Source organism: Neomonachus schauinslandi, chromosome 6 (genome assembly GCF_002201575.2).
Source record: "Neomonachus schauinslandi chromosome 6, ASM220157v2, whole genome shotgun sequence".
In the NCBI taxonomy this organism is placed as follows: Eukaryota; Metazoa; Chordata; class Mammalia; order Carnivora; family Phocidae; genus Neomonachus; species Neomonachus schauinslandi.
Window position 1 is genome coordinate 58,096,146 of NC_058408.1, and position 22,044 is coordinate 58,118,189.

Here is a 22,044-nt window from a genome sequence, read left to right on the forward strand (position 1 = left end):
GAAGTAAAAGGAAATCGAGCTAAGGAGAGTGAGAAGTGGGTAGTGGAATGGCTAGCCATTCCTTTACAGCCACAGGGTAACAAAGGATTCAAAGTTTTTGAATTATATTCTGTAATTGATATAATGTGGTAGAAAAGGCTCTGGAGTCCTAAATTTGAATCCCAGCTCGTGATTTGTAATCTATGACTTTGGGCAGATTAAAGTGTCTGGTAGAGTACCCTGGATGTAAGTCAGCTTTTGAAAACATTGTGATCTTTGTCCCTGTTTTGAAGAGAGACTGGACATAGATTACTCTGTGCTAGAAATAATCAGCTGTCTATTTGATTTGAGCTTCTGTTTGGAGTACTGAGTTTCCTTCTAAAAATTCTAGTAGAGCTCGTCCCGGGTAGTAGTCAGAGGAATCAGCAAAGCAAGTTATTTCCAAGTTTGAAGAAGCAATGACAAAAGAACTTTTAAAATAATGTATTTGATCAAAATTTGGCAATTAGTGAAAACCTTGCGCTTTATCACTTACCCCTTCTCTTTAGTCCATCTTTGAGGAGGAAGGATTAGAGAATTTGACATAGGCAAAAGTGAAGAGGTCCTGAAGAGCCCAATTATTACTGCTTTCTTTGTATAAACCATGCTGTTAAATTAGTGTGGCATGTGTGAGCACACGTGTGTGTTTCCTAGGGTTAAGCCTTTAGGAAAACCATCTATTATGAAATATGGCATAGACACAAAAAAGTTTATTAAAATGTTTATGTTGAACTGATGTTTCCCTTCCTTTTCATTAAAACCTCCTCTTTCCTATATAGGTTCTTCTAAGCCCCACTTGTCAGTCAAATTAATTGTAGCATTTAGATGCAATCACAATTCTCTTCCTTTTGGTTCTCAGAAGTTCCATTGATAGACCACGAGCTCATGCTTTCTTTATGCCCCGGAACTTCATCCATCCCATTATTGAATCTTAAAAATTAAATGACTCTAATAAGTATCCAATCGAAAATTCTTGCCACTTAAAACATAGAGTCCACTGACCAGTCTCACAACTACTCTCAAAAACTGAGAATTTATATACCAGAAGTCCTTACTACCAGTGTGGGTACTAACATCCATAAAAGTACAAATGATACAAATCACTTGATTAGTTAAGTTGATTTCTTTATCAAAATTTCTAACCAGTCCTTACTGAAAATTTCATTAGGTAAATACTCAATGCCAGGTCTAATAGGCCTGGGTTTCAGCTCAACTCTGCTACATATTAACTGTGAGACCTTATTAACCTTTTTCTCTGGGCTTTAGTATTTTCAAGAGTAAAATGGGGATACGAGAGTATTTACTTAATAGGATTGTTGTAAAGATTAATTGAAATAATGTTTTAACTCAAGACCTCGTCAATGATTGGTGTAAAATTAAATAAATGTAGGAAGTTTCGGAAAATGGTAAGCTTATTAATTGAAGGTAGACCTAAAAAGTACTTTCTTAGACCAAACTATACCTGCAAAGAGGGTATACTGTGTTAACCTATTTGCACACCTTCTGGGGTAGTAACTGTTGGAACTCTTGAGGCTTTCACAGATTAAACAGAAAACAAGCTGCTTGGGGTGAGGGTCCAGAGGCGGGGTGGAGAATGCTCAATAAGAGATAAATTCTTTAACCTAATCTTTTTTGTGGTTTGGCATTCATTTCAAAGAAACACTGATCCAAAGTACATCAGTGCTATCAATTCTCCATAGTTAAACAGGTTCTCTTTTTTTTTAAGTTGTTCAAATGATGGTGAAAGGTTGAATCTTAACGTGGGTTGACCTCAAAGCCCAGGTTCCTCTCCATGAAGCAAAGCAGTTTCTACTGGAGCTTGTTTGTATAATGAAACAGAAATAGAAAGCACTGGTATTTAGATGGGCTTTCTCCCTAAGGGGTCTGTTCAATTATATGAAGTATGATTCTAATTATATTAAGACTGGTTTCCACAACTAGCATCAGAAAATTTTCTTGACAAAATATAATTAAATGAATCTCTTTTCCTCCCTTAAGACAGATGTGTTTTATAACATTTTGAAACACACAGTAAATGTAATTATAGGGCTGGACTTTGCTTGAGAATGATTACTTGCTTTTTCAGTTCAACTTTTTTAAATTCAAGTTTTACATATATGTCACTAAATGTTAATTGTAGTTGTGACATACATAAGAACAGCTAGAAAATCAAAACGTGATTTAAGCTGTTAGAAAATATGCAACCTTCTTAAAACATATTTTGCCAGTGTCACATTGGATTGAGAAACCCAAATCCAGTGCCACATTGGATTGCAAGTTATCTTTGGGGTGAATTTGATTAGAAATGTGCACTTGCCCAATCAAAAAAGACAGGTGTGTAATTCTTCAAACAAAAATTTACCTCACAAAAATCCCTAAAGTTCTGAAAGCATAACTGATAAATTTCATAGTTCTGGTAAAAGCCATAATCATTATTGATCAAAATTGGGTGTTTGCTTATTTAGGAGATACATGGCTTTAGGATAACCTACTAATTATTGCCTAATTTCAGCCACCCTCTACGAGGTCAGAGAAAGAGTTATGAAAACTACTTTGGAGTCAGTCATATCAGTCTCCCAGACCCTTGCCCCACATGTCCGGATGGAGAACCTGAAACAACCAGTCCCTGTAGGAGATAGGCTGCTGGGACTGGTGGGGGAGGGGAGGGCAGTGCCAGCCAATCAGAAGCATGGTCAGTGAGCATGAAACAATGAGCTTCTGATGAGGGTGTGGCCTGGAAAACGGCTTTTAGACAAAACTGTCATTTTATGGGCCATACACAGACATGGCACTTTTGTCTTCAGAATAATGTCACCCAGGCCCCTTTTGTGTTTTCTGCACTCCTGAAAGATCTAGTACCTGATCTAGGCTCTGGCTTTCCCTCAGCCTTGGAGAAAGAGGAGGTATGTGGAGTCTCAGTAGGAAGAATGGTTGCAAAGGTAAAGGTGAGGTCAGCCCTCTGGGAAGAAGACAGGTATTGGAGCTTAGAGGAAAGGGAACTCCTTGGGCTAGGTATCCTAGATAGATAGACAGATGTAAATCTCTGTGTCAGTCTTTTAAGTGAGGCTAGAAACTTGGAAGTCTTAAATGTTGCCTCATCTTATGTATCCTGGATGCTCTATTTTGCTGGCTTGCCATCTTTATTTACCTCTGTCCTGCAACTTCTCCCTTGATAGCCTACTTTTTATTGGTCCTCAAATAGCAAATGCTACCGTGTGAGGGGGGTGGTAGGAAGATGCTCTGGAGGAAACAAGGACATGTAGAATATGGCCTCTAAGACAGGAGTTTACAATTCACAGGAAGATATAAGCAGATCAATAGGTAAGGATGTTTAAATAGAAAATAAGGCATGTACATTTATAGACACTAAGTGTCCTCATAACTCAGAGGAAAAGTTGCCTTGGCTAGAGTGGTCTGGCAAGCTTTCCTGACACATTATCCCTTTAAGTTCAGAGTATCTCCTCTTTGGGCTCTTGTAAAACCTGATTTTACATAGTGGTAACAACTGGTTGAAAGCTGAAATCTATTAGAAGTTTCTAGAAAAGGTATTTAGAGAAACCATAATGGATATAATCTTTAGTTTCATTTTCGTTTTTGGATACTGCTGAGTTTTAAGTAGAATAAACCCACACACTTCTTCCTTCTTTCAGGAAACTCTATCTTGGTGTATCTTTGGGGTCTCATCCGCCTGCTTGCTCTTTCAGTCTTTCCAATATCCTCATTCCTCATTGCTTTCATGCACCCTCAGTGCCTGCTCTGTTCATGCTCTCTTCTTGACTGTGACTGAGTTGGCCAAATAATTGATGACACCACTATCAACATGCATTGGAAGTACTCTAAAATTAAATGTATCTTTTCTCTAGGTCATTAATATCCCCAAGGTGTCATAAAACATATGCAAATGGGATGTAGCAAGGTGTGGTAGAAAGAATATGGATGTTCAGATCCCGCCAACCTGGGCTTTCCAGCTGTGTGGCCTAAGGCAAATTAATTTCTTTGAATTTCAGTTTCTGTGTCTATAAAATGGGGGGGGGCTACCTCACAGTGCTGTTTTGAGGCAACCAATGTAAAATGCTTCACGTAAAGAGGTCTCAATAAGTTGAAATGTGCCACAAAGTAAATATTAATCTACTCTTCTAAAATAGAAGTTTTCTATTGTTGTTTTATGAGTGTTCATAAGACAAACTCTCAGGTATTCATTTTAGATGTCTGGGCCTCTTCAGCTCATGGACATCATTTTCTTACTCTAGTTTCCCTCATACATTTGTCATCTTAGTGGCCAAATGCATCTACTTTCCCTGCCGTAGTCCTAAACTTAAAAAAAAAAAAAAAAAACCTGTCCAAGTTCTCAGATCACCTTATTTAAAACAATGGCATCTTAGCAATCATCTTTCCATTAAATGTAAGAATCACTACAACCTTGCAAGCAAGATAGCTGTGGTGTCCCCTTCACGAGGAAATCCAGTGCTTCCCAGACTGCCCTGTTGGGGAGTTTACATTGTTAAATTTGCCTCCCAGTGATTGCCAGCCATCGATCCTAGTTCCTGCTTTTGGAGCAACAAAAAATAAATCTAACCCACTTTCCACACAGTGTTCAAACTAAAGCAAGATGGTCTACACTGTGCATTTGAGGAGGGTATGGTATTTGCCAGAATTGACAGGCTGGAAGCAGGGTTGCTAGATAAGATGTAATAATTGGGATATATTTATATTTAAAAATTGTTCATTGTTCATTTAAAATTTAAATTTAACTGGATGTCCTATATATTGTGCTCATTCTCGTAGTCTCACAAATGGTAGCCAAAGAAAAATCTGTTGAGAAGTCAGTGAGCAGCGGCAGGAGAGGGAATAAAGCTCCAGCCCTGCTCAGTTCTCTTCAATCCTACCTCAGTTCTGTGGCTGCTTAGCACACCTGTGCAAGCCTTTTCAGAGCATCCATGCCTGCAGAAACCTATTAAGATCATCCGTTCTTTGATAAACTGACCCCCTCTACTGAGGAAAAATCTCCAACCTGCCTTTACTCCTCAACCCTCTTGTGAACTTTATTCTCGATTAGCCACACTCAATCCCTACCTGAGGGAAATAGTAGAGGGATTAGTATGTGAAAAGCAGGGGTCTGCATTAGACTTTGCACAGGGACCTGTGTCTCCTTGTTTCTTCACAACTTTCACATTTCCAGATATTGGAAGATAACTAGCATTTCACCTGAATGTCATCATCTCCTGACATTTCCAATCTCTCCCATCACTCATGTTCCATTGTTAGTGACCTTCAAATAAAGTGGGCACAACTAAACCCAATGCTCTGGATCAGATTTGAACACTACTCATATACCTTAAGATGGCATCATATCCAAATGGCCAATAAGCATATGAAAAGGTGCTTAATTTCATTAGTACCACAAAGTTCCCCACAAGGGAAACAAAGCCACACATACCACCACTCACCTACGAAGATGGCTAAAATTTTGAAAGACTGACAATAGCAAGTGTTGGCCAGGATACAGAGCTTCTGAACTCTGATATCTTGCTTGTAGGGTATACATTGGTACAACCAGTTTGGAAGACTGGCAGGATCTACTCAAGTTCAATATATGTGTATCCTGTGACCCACCAACTCCACTCCTAAGTAGATGCCCAAGCAAAATGCACACGTGTTTACCAAAACACATGTACAAGAATGTTCTTAGCAGCATTGTTTCTAATAGCCTAAAACTGGGAACAACAAATAGGTCAATAGTACAATGGATAAATATTTATGGTATAATCAGCTGGTGGAATACTAGATAGCACCGAAAAGGAATGTTCTTGATATACAAATAACATGGATGAATATCACCAACATATGAGAAAAATGAAAGAATATATATAGTATAATTCCATTTGTGTAAAGTTTAAAAACATAGGTAAAGATAACCTGTGGTGTTAGAAATAAGGAGAAGGGGTTACCTTTGGGAAAAAGTTGGGGGGGGGGCGTGCCTGGGCCATGACATGAAAGGAGCTTCTATAGTGCTGGTAATGTTCTCTTTCTTGATATCAGTAGGAATTACATGGATTGTTCACTTTATAATAATTCATAAAGCTATACGCTTATGAATTGTTCATTTTCCTGCATGTTATGCTTTAATAAAAGTGTTTTTTAAAAGACAGCATGGAGGGACGCCTGGGTGGCTGAGTCGTTAAGCATCTGCCTTTGGCTCAGGTCATGATCCCAGGGTCCTGGGATCGAGTCCCATATCGGGCTCCTTGCTCAGTGAGGAGCCTGCTTCTCTCTCTCCCTCTGCTGCTCCCCCTGCTTGTGCTCTCTCTCTCTCTGACAAAAAACAAAACAAAACAAAAAAAAAACAGCATGGAATTTGCAGTAAATCTAGTTTTTCACACCATATGCTGATGCATTTGATTTCGTTAAAATTCTACATATAGCACTTTGCCTTTGTTCTTCTGAAATTTTATTATTATTTCAGTCAATTAAAATATTTTAAGATCCTGGGGCGCCTGGGTGGCTCAGTCAGTTAAGCGTCTGCCCTCAGCTCAGATCATGATCCCAGAGTCCTGGGATTAAGACCCACATCGGGCTCCCTACTGAGTGGGGAGCCTGCTTCTCCCTCTCCCTCTACTGCTCCCCCTGCTTGTACTCGCTTTCTTTCTCTTTGTCAAATAAATAAAATCTTTTTTAAAAAAAGATATTTTAAGATCCTGATTCTGTCATTCAGTACATTGGCTCTCTTTCCAATTACATCTTTAAGTCCTCTAGCATGCCCATGGAGGCTTCCCTCTGAGTGGACGATAGAACACGAATCCATATCCTTTAGGTAGGATTGTTAACAATGTTAACAGATAACCATGTTTTTATCACCTATAATTTTGTATCTTACCCATAAGGATGTGAGAAATTTGGCTAAATGCATTGTTAAAGTCAAGATATACTTTACAGCATTCTCTTGATTTAGAAGTTTAATAACTCTTCACAAAAGTTAATAACTTTTCTCTTGGCTCTGAATCTATTTTAACTCCTTTTAATCACCTCCTGCTGATCTAAGTGCTCACATTTCAGCAAATATTTGAATTTTCACAAATATTCCAACTCTGCCTCCCACTGCACACAAGGTAGAATTGCACTTTCACACTTATTTGAAATTGTGTTCACATAATTTTCTTTGGCCAATGTCATGTGAGTAGAAGAGAAATATGTCACTTCTGTGAGGACACTTTAAGAATGAGTCGGCCCCATCAAGTCCTAGTCTGGCTAGCCAGAATGTCCCAGCCTGGATCCCAAAGTGAAGGCAATAATAGAGCAAAGCCTCAGACAATCTACAATAGATATGTAGCACAAGTAAGAAATGAACAGGAAATAAGCCTTTGTTATTTCAAGCCACTGTCATTTTGGGGTATTTGTTTATGAAGCAAACCTAGCTTATACTGACTGAAACATATTTACCAGTCTATGTTTTCTGTAGCCTCATCTTTTGAAATTCAGAAAAGAATGTGACCATCTCCAGTTTTCTAGCTCCTCTCTTGTTCTCAAGATTACATCTGTCCATTCCTTCAGTATCTGTGTATATAGGTTATCTGGGGCTGACTACTTGAATTTGTTTAAAGTGACTTGGTGCTTTATCACTACCTTCTAAGCTTGGAGTTTAATTCTTTCTTAGCAATATTTGTTATACTTTTTAATTCTCCATAGTGAAGAAGCCAGAAACTTTGTCCTTATTTCTCTTTTAATAATTTCCTTGATTTTAATAAAGCCTATAACTCCCTCTAAGTTTTCTTAACTTCAGCATTTTTCCTAAGTCTCAGCTTACTCTGGGAATTCAGTCTTCTCCCACCCTTCCTATAAGTCATATAACACTTACCAAATTCACTATCTGAAATTATTTATTTGATTTAATCTTTTTTTTATTTTTTATTTTTTTTAAAGATTTTATTTATTTATTTGAGAGAGAGAGAATGAGAGAGAGCACATGAGAAGGGGGAGGGCCAGAGGGAGAAGCAGACTCCCTGCTGAGCAGGGAGCCCGATGCGGGACTCGATCCAGGGACTCCAGGATCATGACCTGAGCCGAAGGCAGTCGCTTAACCAACTGAGCCACCCAGGCGCCCTATTTATTTGATTTACATGTTCTCTATTAACTGTTCCTAGTACATGCTGTGGTTTTTATTGAGTTTTTAAATGCCAGCCCCCCCCCTTTTTTTTTAACCTTAGGTACATGTCTCTCTATCTTTTGTTCACTTTTTAATATTTGAGTTTGCCAGGGCTTTTCCTTTTAAAGGTTATTCAGTACCTAATATTAAGTACTCAATTTTAGAGGTTTCTATACATTTTAGAGTTTGCTAAATATACTAATGTTTTCCCTTGTTTTTTTTTTTTTAATGTTTTTCTTAAGTCTATGATACATGTTAACTATCTCTCTTTTTCCTTCCAATGCTCTCACATACCCCAGTATGACCTGTGTCTGGTTGAAATTACTAACCAGTTTCTCCCTGATGGTCAGGAACAGTTCCTTTTTTTTTTTTTTTAACTCTCTTATTATCTGTATCACTTATTCCAGGAACTTGGATTGCTCTGAAAATGTTGGGTATGCTATTTCTGTTCACGGTGATAGAGCATGATTTTTACAACACTCAGGCATGAACATTTAATTGACCCCAACAGCTTAAACGAAGGCCTTAGGAAATTCTGGTTTTCTTAGAACTAACTGGGCAATAAATTAAAGTTTCAACATTTCCCTTTTAACTTACAGTTTAAAGCCTGGTGCGTGCGTGCACACGCACACACACCCCTTTGAATTCGTTCCCTCTTGTAATTTAAGACTATACCTTAATACACATAGTCTCCTGCTTGTATGTGATACTGCTTTGCTTCTCATCTTTATATAAACATTCACCCACATAAACTCACATCTATACTTTTTTTTTTAATTTTCAAAAAGGAGAAAGAACAGGTGAGAGACCAAAAGGGAGGGAGAGAGGAGGATGAACCATGAGGACAGAAGAAGGACAAGGAGCATAGACTGAGCGAATAGTGCAACTGGCCTCTCTTCAACAGGACTTGTATCCTGAGGGCTCATCCCTTCACGAAAATGGATGGACTCATTCAGCTACTCTCTTTTCACTCCATTCCGTTTGTAATGGTGCTCATATATGTCACAGCTGTTGAGGGTTGAAGGCCCAGCGTATGAGGGGTTCTCCATATAGAATAGTGGCCCTTTTCAAGTGTGACTCAACACTTCAGGCATTATCACCACTCGGTCACTTAAATAAGTAGTCCACAGTTTAGAACAAAGCAAGTGGAGAAAAAGAAATAGGAAAGTGAGTAAATGAATATAAGTCAGATTTCCAAAAAAAAGTCAGATTTCCTCCATTCTCAGCTTTTCTTTGTAGAAGGTCTATTTGGGGACTGTTTGCTGTGACCATAAATTCCTGAACATTTGCCTTGAACATGAGCACTCGAAGAGAAGAATCACAGGACCGGGCCATCGTCAGAATAGCAGCTCATCTACCAGACCTCATTGTCTATGGAGACTTCTCTCCAGAGCGACCCTCTGTGGATTATTTTGATGGGGTCCTGATGTTTGTTGATATTTCAGGCAAGTACAGAGGGAATCTTTCATGTGGGTGAACTCACAGAGCTTGATTGCAGAGTGGGGTGCCATTTTTGAGCTTTTGCGCTATTACAGCAGATATTCCTATGGAGAAAACAGGAGGGAGGAGGGATAGCCTGTGTACCTGGCCCTTTCATTCTTCCCTTCCCCAGCATGTCCAGTCACGGGCAAATCTTTAAGATGCCCCAGTTCCAGGCCTGGAACTTTAGGCTCCATGTCCCTGCCCAACTTCACTGAGTCTAGCTCCCAAGCCCCACACACATTCCAGGCAAACTTGACCTCAGGAAATGGTCTCCCCAGGTGTTATTTACATCTTAACAGTAAACTTGTCACCTCTTCAGACGTGTTTCCATTTTGTGTGTTTTCATTATCATGGAATGGAAGTCCTACACCAGTTAAAGGAATTGCAGTCATCCCTGTACAGGGTGAGGAAATTTGGAGGGAAGAGGTAGCTGGCATCTTTCCCTGATCCCTAAAATAATAAGCATAGATAGGGGAGGCTGCATGTTTGACACTCGACCAGCTGAAGATCATGGAGAAGAAACCTTGCCCGTTCTTAAAAGTTAGGACTCAGTGCCCTCGAGTGAGTTCCTCTTTTCCTGGCTCTGTTTGCTTCCTCCAAGCAGCCAAGGAAACGAGGTGGACATTTATTACAGGTTTTACTGCAATGACTGAGAAGTTCAGCACAGCCATGTACATGGACCGAGGGGCTGAGCAGTTGGTGGAGATCCTCAACCACTACATCAGTGCAATAGTGGAGAGTAAGTGTCCCCATGGGTTTCTGACTTAAGTATGTTTCATTGATTGTTTTCCCGTATTTTTTGGTTATAACCTGATAGAATGCTATCTTTGTTTTCCTCATGAAATGTGTAAGAAACCAATCTTTTTTGAAATACAATACAGTGCAAGTAAAGGAATGTAATCACACCTCACTAATACAGACTATTTGCAGGAAAGAGTGTTTTGCACCAAAGACTGAATTAGAAATTACCTTTAAAGAACTTTAGTTATATTCGATGACTCAAAAAAGCGAGCATCAACATAACCCAAAGGTCATTAAGAGAATGCTGTATGAATAGATGAGTGATTTTAACTAACTCATCAGTGCTCTGTCTTCTAATGATGAATTCAGAAGCACAACTGACTTTTCAACCTCTGCCTACCATCTTATTTGTATTATTAATTTGGACTATTCATGAAGAAAAGATTTACTCTATTAAGGTAAACTCAGGGTCTAGTCTTTTATCGGGCTGTGAGTTTCCCTAGTAATATCTTAATGTCACCCACTAAACAAAAGTTAATGTTCCTTAAAAGCAGAAACTGTATCTAATTCCTGTTTGTGTCCCACTCAGCACAACGGTGCTCAACAAATTTGTGATGATGCATAAATAAGAGAAAAAAATGCCCACTTATGTCATAAAGCCTAAACAAAATGAAAGTTGGTAATAAACAAAACCCCAGTTGACCATTGTAGTGGTTTCCCAATTTTTGGATTCTCACTTCTGTGGAATCCTGCCACTCATCCACTCACCCATGCTTAAGCCCCAGCTTAAAACATATATTGATCTGTAAAAAGCATTCCACTCCTGAGGACAGGAGTAGTCGCTGTCCTCAGACCTCACCAGAAATCCCACCTTCTGTCCTATCTTTTCCCATTCACAGAAACAGAACGTGTACATCATCTAGTTCAATGTGTGCCTTCTACAGTTGAGGAAACACACTCCAATGGGTATAAGTGATGTGTCTGAGACATCTTTAGTATAAGTTTATTCTCTGAATTGTTGTTCTCTTGACTGATTTTCTATTCCATGGATGAAGAATGAATTCTCATTAGCTTTAAAAAATTGGGAGTTTGATTTACCTTATTTTCTTTTTTTTTCTCAGAAGTGTTGATTTTTGGAGGAGACATCTTAAAATTTGCAGGTATGGGGGGCTCGCTGAGATGGGAGGGGTAAGGAAGGTGTGCCGAGGGGCCTGTGCTCCAACAAAGGAGACACCTCACAGAAAGCAGTGGCTGGCTTGAGGCATGTTTGAAGAGTAAGTGTCTATAGATTCCAGACAAAACAGACCGATCCCCAGGGCAGCTCAGAAGCCCCCCGGTGTGTCTGTCCCTTCAAGGTGATGCGCTGCTAGCCCTGTGGAAGGTGGAGCGAAGGCAACTGAAAAACATTATCACGGTGGTAATTAAATGTAGCCTGGAGATCCATGGATTGTTTGAGACGCAGGAGTCTGAAGAAGGCCTGGATGTCCGAGTCAAGATCGGTAAGCTTGGAGAAAAGAGAGATGCTCCAGCATTCTGGAAATGGGTCCCAACCCCTGAGGCATCTCTCTCCCTAAGAGAAAACACAGAATATAGTGGAACATAGTGGCTCAGCCCGCCCATCATGTCTTGAACTTCGGAATTAGACTAACCAGAAGGAGTTTTGGCTCCTTCACTTACCAATTAAGATTTGGGCTAATCCTAATTAATTTGGGCTAATCCTAATATCTCCCTCGTAGGCTCTTACAAAATGTGAGTTTAAGCAGTTAGTATAGTGCCTGGCACATAGTAACCACTCCACAAACTAGTCTTTATTATTACTATTATTGCTATTATTGTCAGGTCTTGCTGCTGTCAGTCATTTGAAAGAACTGTGTATCACGCGTAGTTCATTCGCACATATAGTTTGTATATATGTTGTATTTTACAACATTCTATCTTCTGTCGCTCTGGTATGGAAACCTTCAGCTCTCAACTTGAAAACAATCAGAGGGCACATTGTTGGGATGGGACCTACTCCTTTTCCCCAACCTTTTCCCCTCTGGCTGTTGCAGAGGTTGAAAAGTCAGTTGTGCTTGGTTTTGCCTGATACTTTCTCATTAGTTAAAGCCTCAGTCTCTGATAAAACGAAAATCCTCTCCAGAAGGAATTACTGAAGTTGTTCTCTGTTGCTCTTAAGTACAAATAAATTGAAGAAAGGATAAAATAACTTTGGGGACTGAGAGGGCCATCTAGAGAGAGCGATGTCACAGAAAGGTGAAAGCTAGTAGCCGAGTTTCTAGCTCAGGAGAAAGAGGAGTTTTGGAAGGCCTGGGCCCACAGGGGCGTCTTCCGACACCTCTGTCAAACTTCAGAAACTACATTCGCTCTGACGTCGCGCAGTCACACCGAGATTCGGGCTGTTCCGAGAACCAGTGCTGCTGGGGACTAACCCAGAACTCCTGGTGCTTGCCTCCTTGCCAGCCCTGGCTGCAGGCCACATCACCATGTTGGTCTTCGGAGATGAAACACGCAGCTTCTTTCTGGTGATCGGGCAGGCGGTGGATGATGTGCGCCTGGCACAGAACATGGCGCAGATGAACGATGTCATTCTGTCCCCAAACTGCTGGCAGCTCTGCGACCGGAGCATGATCGAAATTGAGAGAATTCCAGATCAGAGAGCAGTCAAGGTAGGTGCCATGCTGCCGCTTGCAGAAAGTTCTGTCCGTCTGTGCCAGGGGGCCCCCTGTCAGGAAGCCACTGGGAAGGCCCGTGGCGTGAAGCTCCCGGGCTGGAGACTCGGGTGGGACAGCCTGAGTTAGACTTACAAGGCTTTAGTCCAGGAGCCAAGGCCGGGCATTCAAGAGGAGATGATTAGGCTTCTCTGTGCTCACTGAGGATGTAGACTTTGGGTATGGAGGCCTTTGGTGGAGGTAGGGCCCTTGCTTAAGGAAGAGGGAGGGTCTCCTGCCTATTCCTTAGGAGCAGAGGGCTGTTGTTTGAGGGCCGCCATCGGCCATCACTTTCACTACTCAACACCCTCCTAACTCAGGGCGAGGGATCACTGAGGGTGAGAATAGGAGGGGAGCAGGGGCAGCCGTTCAGTGAGGGAAGACTTTCCCCACAGCCCTGCCTAGTAGCAAACACTGTGGTGAGGTTGAAGACTGACTATAAGCAGAATGGTCCTTGGGACTGGACTTCGGGCGTGCATAGCAGGGAGAAGAGCTGTGCCACCAGCTGAACCCCGGGAATGGACTGCACGGCCCACAGAGAGGTGGTGGAGATCTGGGTAGCCGCTGGTGGAGGCCAGAGGCCCTCCCACATTGTGCCTCAGTCTACCACCCTCACACTCACCCACCACTCTCCCTGCAATGCTGCCCAGGCTACATGATCTAGCTGGCTAACAATTCCCTGTTCCCCATCTTCTTCAATCATTCCTTATAACTTTAGAAACTGTTTTAATTCTAATTAATTTTAGACTCACAGACAAGTTCAAAATTAATACAGAGTCTCCATATATCCCTTACTCAGCTTCCCCGAATGTTAACATCTTTCATAACCAGAGTGCAGTAGTCAAAAGCAGAAAATTAACATCGGTACGATACCATTCACTAATTAAAGGCCTCCTTTGGACTTCACCAGTTTCCTACTCAATATCCTCAGTGGAATGTTCCAAGAGTCTATCCATGATCTCACACTGCATTTTGTTCTTATTTTTACTTAGTCTCCTGCAATCAATAGCAATTCTTGAGTTTTTCCTTGTCTTATTTGACCTTGATACTTAATAAGAGTATTGACCATTTTGATGAATGTCCCTCCATTTGGTTTTGCCTGATACTTTCTCATTAGCGGACTAAGGTTACTCATATGGGGTGGGAGGCAAGGACACCACAGAACTGAGGTTGTATCATTCTGTGTGTCATACCATGGGGTTCCTGATCTTGGTATGAATCTTATTGCTGGTGATGCTCCGCCAACATTTTTGGGCATCATTTCCTTTTGTCCTTTTATCCTTAAAATATAAGAAGGAAATGATATGTAGTTTAACCAGGTTTTATTTACATTAAAATGTTACGAGGGAAAGAAAGACGAAAGTTCTGAGTGGAAAAGTATGCAGATCAGCCCCCTGGTGTGGCCTTGTGTGTACACACTGAAGTTTGAGATCTTAAGGACTAATCAGAAAGACATCCAAATGAAAGGTCTTTGTTGTCTAAGTATGCCAGTCTCTGTTTACCATGTCCTGGACATGCAAAAACATACTCCCTGCCCTTTCTGCTGAGAAATTCTATTCAAGGGACTGGTCAACCCTCAGAATAACCGAAAACTTCTCTTTTTTTTTCTTTATTTAGGTTAATTTCTTAAAACCACCTTCTACTTTTAACTTTGATGAATTTTTCACAAAGTGTATGACTTTCATGAATTATTACCCTTCTGGTGACCACAAAAGTAAGTACACTCCATTGACAAGAGCCTTTGCCTCTACCAGTGGTCAGTAGGGTCTTACCAACACCAAGGGCTCTATTATAAGTGGCAGGCCTCCTCAATACAGCTCCCAGTCCTCAGCAGCACACAAAGGGGACCTCCTTCCCATTCCTCACGACAGTGATTCCAAGCACAACCCTCCCCAGGCCCTCCATCTCTGCTCTGGCAATGACTCTTCCCCCTTACCATGTGCAAGTCTGCCCCATGATGAAAGAAAAATAAAACTTCTATGAACCCTAATTTCCCCTCTGAATTTTCACCACCAGAGTTCTCAGAAGAGTAATCTGTATGTCTGTGCCTCCTTCTTCTATCTTCTCATTTATTTATTCACCCAATAAACTTAGGTGAAAATTGCATTTGCATTGGGGGGCATGTGTTCACCTACTCTTCAGTCTTGAGCCCCTGACATCTAGCTTCTAGCCATTTCTCCTGTCTACTGAGACTGTTGAGGTCAAGGCCACCAATGAGCATCAACTTGCCAAAGCAGGTGACCTCTCTTCAGGCCTCATCCTAGCTGGTTGGCCTTAGATTACTTAGATTACTCTCTTTTTATGGACACAAGCTTCTCCTCTTTCCTTGGTTCATGAATATTCTTTCTTAGTTTTGCTTTTACCTTAAGCCACCTGTTTCCACTTAGTCTTAGTCTCCTTCTCGTTCCTTAAATGTTGGTAATTCTAGGGATCTGTCCTTGACCCCTCTGGTCTTTCCTACTGACCTCTTGGAGATCCATTCCATTCATCCATGCTTGACATTCCTAGGACTCCCAGCAGACTGGGACTAGGATGAGGAAAGGAGGAGCCTAGGGCATGGAATTTAAGGAGGCACTACTCATCGTCTTGCAAGTTGCTTCCTTCACATAAGATCCAGCCCTACTTGCCAGAATTCAGCCCAGACTTTTGTCATGATTTCTAGACTCATAAAAAAACTGCCCATGGGTCATCTCTACTGGATGTCAAACAGGTACTCCAACATTAACGTGTTGTTAAAAAATTGTTAAAGACAATTTAGGTGATGCAAACAAACTCAAATGCTTCAAGAAGTGGACAGTCTCCTTTAAGAGACCTGCAAAATGAGGCAGAAGACAAGCAGCTTTTATAAGATGTACAATAAAGAACAAGGAAGCAGCAAATAGAAAATATCCAACTGCCTGGGGCCACACAGTCAACCTTGTTTGGGCTGAGAAGATGGAGAATTGGCTTGGCATTTGGGGATTGGCTGGCTAGATATACCACATTTCTGGTCAAGTGGGGCATTTCCAGGGACATGACAGTTCCCGAAGTTTCGGTTTGCTGACGTGGCACCGCAGGCATGGGCCTAGAAATTGATTTCAACAATGTCTAAACTCAGCTACTTGCCTTTCTCCTGCAATTGTTTCTTCCTCCACACTAGAAACTTCAGAAGCATCTTTGAATCATTCTTCTTCCTTGTCATCTACATACAGGTCTTACGTATTTTGAACATTACAAAGAGTAGATTATACGTTTACTAAGCTGTAGTATGTAATGGGGCAGGAGGTGGAGCAGGGGGGAAACTGTTGCAGAATTGATCAGGAAAGGCCAAGAACCAAAAAGCTCCAGAGATGGAGAAGGTCCAGTGACACCCCTTGGGCTCTACCTGATCCCATCCCCTAGACCTTACTGGTGCCTTCAGTATAGGGCCTCTTCACACTTTATTTTGGGCACTGCAGTATCACAATGCAATCCTGATGCTAAGTACCTGGAGTTAGCACCGATTTCATAGGTTAAATTCTCTCCAAGACACACCCCCCCCCCACCACCCCACCACAACTTCAGACACCAGCAGCAAGCTCTGGGATCACCAGGCCCCCTGTACTTCTGACCAAATGTCTATAAATCTAGGGGTTGCCCCACTGCTCCCAATAATTTACTAGAATGACTCACAGATCTTCAGGAGATGCTGTGTTCATGATTTTAGTTTTATTGTAAAGGATACAAATCAAGAGACACTTAGGGTAAAGTGTGGAGAGTCTCAAACATGAAGCTTCTGTGTCCTCAGGGCACATCACCCTTCCTGCACATCGTTGTATGATTACCAACCAAAAACAGTTCACCCTGGTTTTGGGGTGTTCAGTTTTTTTTTTTTTTTTTAAGATTTTATTTATTTTGGGCGCCTGGGTGGCTCAGATGGTTAAGCGACTGCCTTCGGCTCAGGTCATGATCCCAGGGTCCTGGGATCGAGTCCCACATCGGGCTCCCGGCTCAGCGGGGAGCCTGCTTCTCCCTCTGACCCCCTCCCCTCTCATGCTGTTTCTCGCTCGCTCGCTCTCTAATAAATAAATAAATAAATAATCTTTAAAAAAAGGGAGCCCGATGTGGGACTCGATCCCAGGACCCTGGGATCATGACCTGAGCCGAAGGCAGTTGCTTAACCATCTGAGCCACCCAGGCGCCCGGGTGTTCAGTTTTTATTGGGGTTTTTATTTTATTTTATTTTAAGATTTTATTTATTTGAGAGAGAGAGAGAGAAAGCGAGAGCACAAGTGCAGAGGAGAGAGAAGCAGACTCCTTGCTGAGCAGAGAGCCGGATGTGGGGCTTGTTCCCAGGACTCTGGGATCATAACCTGAACTGAAGGCAGCCACCCAACTGACTGAGCCACCCAGGCGCCCCTTATTGGGGTTTTATTAAGTAGGCATGATTGATTGAATCATTGGCCATGTGATTAAATTCAGTCTTCAGCCCCCTTGCCCTCCTCAGAGGTCGGAAGTCAGGCTCATATCACATGGCTCAAAGCCCCAACCCTCTAATCACAGGATTGGTGTTTTTCAGCACAAGCAGCCCCATCCTGAGACCTCATTAGCATAAATTCAGCTGTGGTCCAAAGGGCCTACCATGAAGAACAAAGACAATCCCATTATTTGAGAAATTCCAAAGATTTAGAAGTTACTTCCCAGGTACCAGGAACAAGGACCAGCCAGATGCTTTATTTTACTATAGGCACACATACGTCTCCATAATATTGCCACTACAGTAGCCTAGACCTTTATAATTCCTGCTCCCTTGCCTCTCTCCAGTCTGTTCCATATCATTTCTTCTTCCTGTCTTTTAAAGATTTATTTATTTATTTGAGAGAGTGGTGGGGGGAGGGGCAGAGGGAGAGAATCTTCAAGCAGACTCCCTGCTGAGCACAGAGCCCTGCGCAGGGCTTGATCTCCCAACCCAGGAGATCACGACCTGAGCCGAAAACCAAGAGTAGGACGCTTATCTGACTGAGCCACCCAGGCGCCCCCATATCATTTCTTCTTAATCTTCAGTACTCATACGGGATTCCAGCCAGGCTAGCATCTTCACCAGTCCTTTAACACACTGTGCTCATTCTTGACTTTCACTGACATGGTCCCTCTGCTAGGCATGCCTTCCTCAATCCTTCTAGAAATATGCCAGAAGTCATTCAAGATCCGGTAAAATTCTCTAGTTCTCCTGTGAACCCCTTTCTTATTAAACCATCTCATATTGATCACTTCTTCCTCTTTATAATCTATTAGCCCATTTGAGCTTTTCTTTTTCTATTTAACTTTTCCACTCATAGTACATTTGGAAGTCCAATGAGTAAGTGCCTCCAGGAAAAAGCCCAAGCTTCCTAATTACTTTTTTATTCCCATGTAGTGCATGGTATTTTGAATATACTAGCCTTTGAATATACTCAATAAATGGTTTAAATTGAATTCGCTTCTTAATTTATATCCTTTTCAGACTCCATTTTTATTTTTCTTCTCATCTTTTTTTGCACTGTTATTATTCTATTCCATGCTGAAAGCCTATCGCCACTTTTTCTCCCTTGTTTTTTTATTTTTTCGAGCTCATTCCTTCCACCTCCTATTAGTCCATTCTAGAGTATGGAACTGTCAACCATCATAGTGAAGGGATCCATAGAGACTATGAGACCCCACTGAGTTTTTTTTTCCAGATGAGGAAATGGGGGACCACCAGGGCAGTGAGGTGACTTGTCCAGGGTCACACAATGAGTTGGTATCAAACCGGGGATGAAAAGCCCGGAGATCAGAAGTCTCCTGAATCTTACCCATGCTGCTCTTTCACCTCTGTCGTCCCCTTCATTCTGTCTTCCTTTTCTGTTGTCATCCTCACATCTGTCCATTCACATCCCCTGTGGCAATTGCTTTAGCTCAAGTCTGGAAGTAAAAGTCTCCCCAAGTTCTGAAGTGTGATGACAAGTATAACAGGGTTTTGATCTCCATGCCACTGAATTCTGAAACCTGCAACTTCATAGAACTTCTCATTGGACTTCCTTTGGTTCTCTTTGGCCACGAGATGTCCCAGAGTCCCCTGACTGGACTGCGAAGACCACCACCCAAGGGAACGGGGACTGGGAGACTCCTATCTCTAGCTCTGCAAAACCATGCTTCCTTTTCTGATCCTGCCCCTCCTTCTGCTCTCTTAGACCTCCTGAGGCTTGCATGCATGCTGGAGTCTGACCCTGAGCTGGAGTTGTCCCTACAAAAGTATGTGATGGAAAGCATATTGAAGCAGGTATTTGCACAGTTTGATTTATTGGCTTTTATTATCAGGGATCTTGGACATCAGGAAAGATCAAGAAAACCAGTAGCTAGTAAAATGTTTCATTGAACTAAAAAGAGATGGGGCTGACGTTCTCTATGTGTAGGTGACTACAAAATGTGTTCTTCAAATCAGGATATTTTTAAGAGTTAAAAGAGGCATTATTCATAATTACACTCTGACAACAGGCATAAACCATGACTGTGTGTTTTTATACAACTGGGCAAATGGGAACTTTTTTCCCCAAGCAAACAAGAACATGTGGTCACCCTTTGTATACCCCACATAGTCAAAAGATCGCAAGTGAATTAACATTGCTACACTGTTTCTCTAAGTCACTCACCTTAGATCTGGAGCTTTGGGAGTTAACAATAAAGATAATTAGAATGCCCCGAACTACCTCCTCCACCCCTAAAATTTTCCCTTTTTATTCGCTTAGATCTAGGCTTTCTTAAATGTATTAATTCATGTGAATCTCAGCACTCACCATATGCCAGGCATTCTGCTCTCATGTATTTATTCTCCACAATTCTTGCTAGATAGCTTTATCCCCATTTTATATGTGAGAAAACAAAGACCCAGAAGGATACCAGGAACTTTTCTAAGGTTATAAAGTAAGAGATGTAGCTAGGATTTGAACCTTGTTCTGTCTGAATCCTACATTTTTTTTGCACAGGCTGAACACCTTCCTAATATATGCATGTTTTAATCTTTAATTCCATCAAAATGCAGTTGTGTCCTGGAGGACATCTTAGGCAAGCCTGAACAGTGGGCAGCTGCCTTCCCAGTGTGAGTTGAAGTGAAATCAGAACACATCCCTCCATCTTCAGCCCAATTTAGAAGCCCTACCTCCAGTATCTGCAATTGTTTGACCCCTCAAGATATGACACATTATGCTGCTTCAGCTGCAACCAGCCAAGAGCAAGATTTACAGGAAGGGAAGGCAAGATAGACTCCATGAGCCACCAAGAAAATTGTGGGTAGGAATGATGAACACCAGGTAAAGAGATACAGCTGAGGGGGCAGAAAGGAGGCAAAAGACAAACCTTTCACACAGTACCAAGACTGCACCTAAAGAATAGAGATCCTCAGAGATGCAGTGATTGCATTTTTCCAATCAAAGCTCAGGCCACACAGTCCAGTGGAATAATTTTTAACTCATTTCTTTGCTAGATTTAATTTTTAATATTTATTTAATATTAATTTCTTATTTAGTGACTTATTGGGGAAGTCAAAGAAAATCATCACATCGATTAGTTAGAGATTACTAAATCATCTTTTTTTAAAAAAGATTTTAATTCATTTATTTGAGAGAGAGAGAGAGCACAAGGCAGGGGAGGGGGAGAGGGAGAAGCAGACTCCCAGCTGAGCAAGGAGCCCGACTTGGGGCTCGATCCCAAGACCCTGGGATCATGACCCAAGCTGAAGGCAGACGCTTAACCAACTGAGCCACCCAGCCGCCCCTATTAAATCATCTTTTATGAAAAGAATAAAATTACCTGAAACCAGGACTGTCCCAGCCAGTTAGGAAGCATGACTGCAGGATTCCCTATGCACAATTCCCTCCTTTGTCTAGAAGATATGTTTTATATTGTCAATGGAGAATCTGATACTTTTGTGCTCTTTGGAGAGAAAATGAAATTATTTTCCCCCATTGGTTTGCTTTGCACTTAATTAAACAAAATTCAAGAATGATGAGAGGCAGGCATCATTTGGGAACGCGCTTCTTTCCTTTCCCTGGGCCTGTTGTGGGCGGGGTGGAGAGAAGAGAGGAGTGGAATGAAATATACCGCCTGGGGATGCAGGTGCGAGTCCTAAATGGAATATTGGCCTAGGAACCTGGAGATCCAGGTTCTGTGTGACCCTGGGAAACTTGTGTAATTGCTCCGTGTCTCAGTTACCTAATCCGTGAAGTGGGAATAATAATGCTGATTTTATTTCATTTGAAGACAAAGTAGGATAGAATGTGAAAGTATTCCGGACGGTCCCGGGCTGTGAAAATATCAGGTTGGATTATGTAACATGCTGTCCTTATCCCTAACTTGTAAGAGAGTCAAAAGGAACAGTACTTCTTTCTGTTATTGTGATGGCTCCCACTGGCACTAGGGAGCAAGCAGCTGGGGCAAGGGTGTGGTGGTCATGAGCAAGTCTGGCTGTTCACACTGGAAGAGATTTTGATAGTGCATTCCATTTCCATCTGCTCGGCTTTGGGCTGACTCTGCCATGTTGCACCTCGTACATTCTGATAACTTCCGCTTTCTGGAGAACCTCAGAAGGTTAGTTGCCTCCAGGGATAATGTCATGGAGGTGGGGTTGTGACAAAGAATCCACTGCCAAGGACACGCACTAAGGAAAGCTGCTCTCGACTCCACAGATTGATGACAAACAGCTTCGGGGTTATTTGTCTGAGCTTCGCCCAGTGACAATTGTGTTCGTGAACCTGATGTTTAAGGACCAAGACAAAGCAGAAGTCATAGGCTCGGCCATCCAGGATGCCTGTGTGCACATCAATTCTGTCCTGAGGGTCTTCCGAGGCCAAATCAATAAAGTCTTCATGTTTGACAAGGTAAATATGAACTCAGGGGTGGGAACCTACCAAGAATTTAAGGTTGGCACTCCCACCTATGGACATTGGTGAGAGGAAGAGAAGAGACTTTTAACCTAAAAATATC

The 22,044-nt window shown here is 41.8% G+C and overlaps 1 protein-coding gene across 2 annotated transcripts in view; it reads left to right on the plus strand.

Moving 5' to 3' along the window:
* Positions 1-2,790: 2,790 nt before the first annotated feature.
* Positions 2,791-22,044, plus strand: part of ADCY10 (adenylate cyclase 10) — an 82,016-nt gene continuing 62,762 nt past the window's right edge. The window contains exons 1-9 of one of the 2 annotated variants that reach the window (XM_021682662.1): positions 2,791-2,921; positions 9,398-9,603; positions 10,275-10,379; positions 11,503-11,541; positions 11,737-11,880; positions 12,842-13,047; positions 14,707-14,803; positions 19,257-19,345; positions 21,747-21,938. In XM_021682662.1, coding sequence (XP_021538337.1) covers positions 9,456-9,603; positions 10,275-10,379; positions 11,503-11,541; positions 11,737-11,880; positions 12,842-13,047; positions 14,707-14,803; positions 19,257-19,345; positions 21,747-21,938 — 1,020 coding nt within the window. In that variant the 5' untranslated portion in view covers positions 2,791-2,921; positions 9,398-9,455. Of the gene's footprint in view, positions 2,922-9,397; positions 9,604-10,274; positions 10,380-11,502; positions 11,542-11,736; positions 11,881-12,841; positions 13,048-14,706; positions 14,804-19,256; positions 19,346-21,746; positions 21,939-22,044 lie in introns of those variants that run through there. The other variant, XM_021682663.2, reaches the window with a different exon arrangement.